We start from the raw sequence: 4,910 nt of genomic DNA on the forward strand, positions 1-4,910 counted from the left end.
CATATTACATAGTGAAATTCTGGAAATATCTGACAATATAAAAAAAATTCTTATTCTCAATAAATGTACAATTCTTTACAATTATTTTTATATTTATATTTATCTCTTATATTTATATTTATCTCTCAGATATATATATGTACGATCACTTCTTGAGAGTAATAACAACTAATTAAACTAACCCTAAGTCTTATATACACTTTCTAGACTTTAAAATATATATATATAATTAACACAATATAATAATATAATATGATATTAATAGAAATGTATAATTACTTTTATTTATATATAAGAGATCCCTGTTAATTCTTAAATATCTTAGGGATAAATAAGAAGAATCAAGTCCAAAATGAAAAAAACTTAATAAAAATGCTCAAAAGATGTGATACTTATAAATAGAGGAATTAAGATTAACCAATACTAATCATGATAAATGCCAATTCAATATGTCAATTCAGTTGCCTAGCCAAGAACAATGACACAACAAACATTGAGGTGAAGTCATGGAAACCAAAGGATTGCCTTCAAACATCAGCACACAGCACTGGAATGAAAAAAAGAATACATAGCGTTTGCAAAATGCCAAAGATACAAATTATGGAGAAGGGTTATATCTCTTCCAAAAGATGTTTGAAAAACATTATTCACAGTGAAATCATAGCAATGTCCAGAAAGGCAAACAATCAGGAAACTCTCTTGAAATTTTTTCAATGCATAACCTATGGGTTATAAACCATGTCCTCGGATGACCCATGGACGCATTTCCTGCGATCATTATGCCCTCCAAGTTCATCCTCTTCTCGAGTCTCACCCGCTAATCACGTGGTTGCTGGTCACCTTCAAGCCTTTCAGTGTCTGAGGACCGGAAAGCTCCATTAGTTGTTAGAAACACCCTGTTTTTTTTGTCAAAATTCCATGCATGGCTCTTCGAAATGCCAAGCTGAAGAATCTAAGATATCATCCTTTAGCTCCCTCTGAGCAATGGACTAATCTCAACCTTGCCCAATTAATGTTGTTGGAAATCAAATGCAGCATTTGAAGAAATTGCGTGTTCTATCCGTTGCTGTCTGCACTGCATTTGCTGCTGCTGCTGATATAGTTGTTCTAGCCTTTGAAGCTCTGTTTTAAGTGCTTCACTATGTTCTGCATCCCCATGAAGATTGATTTATTTTGCCCATAATCAAGTAAAGAAGGCTAATTAAAATCAAAGTTCCAATGCATTTTTCAGTATCCAAATCAACTGGTGAAATATTCAGCCCAGAAAACATTAAGGTCCTCAATGTTACAGAGTTGGATATCAGCTCAGAAAGGCAGACTGTGTCCTTATCATATATGAGATAATGACTTACCATCCTTGAAAATCTGCTCCTGTACAAGAGCAGCTATTCTTTCCTTTAATGTGCTGTTATCAATGATCAATGTGGCTCGTCGGTGGTCAAGAAAGGCAACCTGAGGAGACAGAGTTGAGACTTCCACCTGAATACATATTGTAGTGTAATCAGATGGTTTTCAATGGCAATTTTGAATTTTCCGAAACATATTGTAGCGTAATCAGATGGTTTTCAATGGCAATTCTGAATTTTCCAAAAAAAAATTGTGTTTGTAAATTTAGTTTGTCCCATATTTAGTGTGGATATCTTATTCATAAGATATAAAAATTTTAACAAACTAAATTAATAAACAACATTCTTTTCTAAAAATTCATCTTACAATATAAAACACTATAAAAATCTGCATAAAATAAAATTATTAACCAAATTTCTTGCAAAATAATATAAAGCAAGCCCTAGATAAACTCACCACTCCCCCAGAAAAAAACCAAGCACCTAAAAATAAAGAACAACAGAAAGGGATGAACAAGGATGTTCCAATTCTCAGAGATGCACATCAATCACAGTAATCTCCTAGCAATTTGACAGAGAAAATATTACCTCCAATGCAGTGACACTTTCTTCCAGTTCTGAAATGTAATGCAGCTTCCTTATACGTGATCTTTGTGCAGACTGTCTGTTGGCAATAATCCTGTGGTGCAAGACAACCAGCAGGGTAAATAGCAAGACAACCAGCAGCATAAAAGGTTTCCAATTCTTTTGGATAAGATGCTTCCCGTTATCAATGGGGATTTGAAACTTGCTGGGCATGAAACACCCTGACTATATCACCACTAAATTAAGATATATTAACAAAAAATTCCATTTAAATAATGAAAGGTTTAGGTAATAGGTTTAAATCGAGAGGAGGTAGAGTATGTACACTTTTAAAAGTTTAGGTAACATGTTTAAATCTAAAGAAAGAGGTAGAGTATGTACATTTACGGATTTTAGTGAAAAAATCATTGTCCTTTGTCTTACAAACAAGACAAGAGGTTTCAAATACAAACAATTTAATGTCTAAGTCCATGACTTTCAAATTAAACTATTTTAAAAGTTTAGGTAACATGTTTAAATCTAGAAAAAGAGGTAGGGCATCTACATTTACGGATTTTAGTGAAAAAATCATTGTCCTTTGTCTTACAAACAAGACAAGAGGTTTCAAATACAAACAATTTAATGTCTAAGTCCATGACTTTCAAATTAAACTATTTTAAAAGTTTAGGTAACATGTTTAAATCTAGAGAAAGAGGTAGAGTATGTACATTTACGGATTTTAGTGAAAAAATCAGTCCTTTGTCTTACAAACAAGACAAGAAGTTTCAAATACAAACAATTTAATGTCTAAGTCCATGATTTTCAAATTAAACTATTATTATTGTGTCTTGTTAAAGTTAATACCCATACAAATTTTTTTGTTAAAATTAATACACATAAAAAATTTGAACATTAACCTATGACAAAAAGTACCTCAATAATTTACCCATTCATAATCCATCCAAAGCATTCATTCATATTATTATTATTATTCAAAAAAAATTATTCGTGCACAATATGAATTTTCTCTTGAAACACTAAATCCCCTGGATCCACAAGCTAAAGCACAAGAGCAATGATGCTTACCTCTTGATTCTTTTTTTATCCACTTTCAGATCAGGGGGCGTTGTTTCACTCGATTCAATCTTTACTGGCTGATCATCTTGCTCTCCTTTGCAGATGCTGGCATCTTCTGGCTCACTTCGAAACTGACTGGATACATTCAGTTTTGCCTCGAACATCAGAGGGTCCTTGAAGCTATTATAATCTGATAGGGAGGCAAGGCTACCAGAAATAGATGGAGCGGTAACAGTCGATCCATCTGCTTGATCCTTTTGCTTTTGGAAAGCTTCAACGTCAGAGAATATTGACATCGGCTGATTTTCCTCCAAATTTTCAGAGTCCATAGATTCTCTTAATGAAAGAGACACATCCTGCCTACAATCCAACTCATCACCATCAGCAAAACAATCGGTTGGGGCTTCAAGAACGGGCAGCGAATCACTGGCAGATCGTCGATGGGAAGTCTTCTTTGTTGGGGATTCCATGGGAGACTTTATCAGATCATCATTCCATGGTGGCTGAAAATGTGCAAGATGTCCCACTGAGGGGAAGAACTGATGCTTTGAATTGTTATTATGGAAGGGGAAATCAGACCAACCTTTGAAGGAATTGCAATTAGAATCTACAACATTGGATCCAATGGTATGAAATGGCGGGTTCTTGAGCACTGGTTGGGGAAGATTTGTTTTTTGTCCCCAGTTCCCACCTGAGTTATCACCATCTCCCTGGCTTGCCATTGGTTACAATCTGGATAATGCTCACAGATGCAGGCTAGACCGTTTCCCAATCTTCACCATTGGTTGGGTACTAAAAACTTATCCAAATATTGAATAAATTGCAACTACTTCCATAGTTTTGGGGATTATTCAGACCTATGATAGTTGGTTTTCTTCATAACTACCTAGGAGCTGTTATTTGAGAAAGTGTCTGGTTCAGGTTCTATTCAATTGTTCAATTGGCATATTAATTGAATTCTTATCCTAACTTGGATTTTAAATTTGTACCTGATATTCTGCATTTCTGTCTCTCCCAAAACCTGAAACAGTGATGTGTGCAGCTCAGTCTAATTAAAAAACACTCCATACGCGCCTAAAAGTCTCAATGCTTCGTCCCAAAAGTCAAAATCTGTCCCACAGATATTAAAAAATCTCTGGATTTCAAATTGGGACTGAAATGTACTTATCAATGCCCCAAATTATTGGGCACTTGCAGGAATAGTGTCAGAGGGATGAGGGATGGAATTACACCCATGACATCAAAGCTGAATCCTTAACCCAAAAAAACAAAATAGCTGGAAAGAATGCCAGAACAATATTAGCAGAATCCAGCAGGCACTCGTTGCGGTGCCTCCTCCTCCCTGTCAATCAACCGATTTCACTCATCATACAGCTGGAAAATTTAATTATTTGGGATCTCTGGTTCGATTCCGGGAGACATGGTTTGCTTTCAGATGTTAAATTTATTCAACTCAATCTGACACTGAGATGAGTTATTAGTTTGCATGTGATTATAGCTGTCGCTGTCATGGAAAATAAATATTTTAGGTTTACAATCATGTGGAATGATTGACACCGTATGTGCAATCATGTGGAATGATTCCCCTACGACATTAGTATACAATATCCAGTTTTTCAATATAGAATCCAGGTTATGGTTTTCAGAGGTTGAACTTTGGAAATCCCATTGTCACTTCATGGCATTAATCATTCCATACTGTGTCAAAAAGTCAAATATTTTTAATTACGTTTCAGATATTTTAATAATTTTTTAAGATTATATTTTAATAATTTTTTAAGATTATTGTGGCAGCGTTGTAAATGGATCCTATCTCATAGTTTTGAATAAATATGTTAATTATGATATGTAAGTTAATTATATTAATTATTAAGATTATATATTAATTTTTTTTGGAAAAAATATTTTATTAATAAAAAAACC

General features: G+C 34.1%; 1 protein-coding gene across 1 annotated transcript; it reads right to left on the bottom strand.

Annotated features, from left to right (window-relative positions):
- Nucleotides 1-479: 479 nt before the first annotated feature.
- LOC149206270 (basic leucine zipper 2-like) lies at nt 480-4,412 on the bottom strand. Its single transcript, XM_089395380.1, has 4 exons — nt 2,997-4,412; nt 1,935-2,025; nt 1,353-1,479; nt 480-1,146 (listed from the first exon to the last, which is right to left on the bottom strand). The coding sequence occupies exons 1-4, from the start codon at nt 3,707-3,709 to the stop codon at nt 1,010-1,012; spliced, it is 1,068 nt and encodes a 355-aa protein (XP_089251506.1). The 5' UTR covers nt 3,710-4,412; the 3' UTR covers nt 480-1,009.
- Between the last annotated feature and the right edge of the window lie 498 nt (nt 4,413-4,910).

The sequence above is a fragment of the Pinus tabuliformis genome, chromosome 1_2, assembly GCF_031772625.1.
Source record: "Pinus tabuliformis cultivar Carrire ecotype Pingquan chromosome 1_2, CPIR1, whole genome shotgun sequence".
NCBI lineage: Eukaryota > Viridiplantae > Streptophyta > Pinopsida > Pinales > Pinaceae > Pinus > Pinus tabuliformis.

What these genes read in the sequence shown, in the direction of transcription:
- LOC149206270 (XM_089395380.1), bottom strand. Translation starts at nt 3,709, where the DNA reads ATGGCAAGCCAGGGAGATGGTGATAACTCAGGTGGGAACTGGGGACAA. An exon ending in GATAAAAAAAGAATCAAGAG is followed by an intron (nt 2,026 to 2,996) that starts GTAAGCATCATT and finishes CTTGCACCACAG; the next exon opens with GATTATTGCCAACAGACAGT. An exon ending in AAAGTGTCACTGCATTGGAG is followed by an intron (nt 1,480 to 1,934) that starts GTAATATTTTCT and finishes ATATGTATTCAG; the next exon opens with GTGGAAGTCTCAACTCTGTC.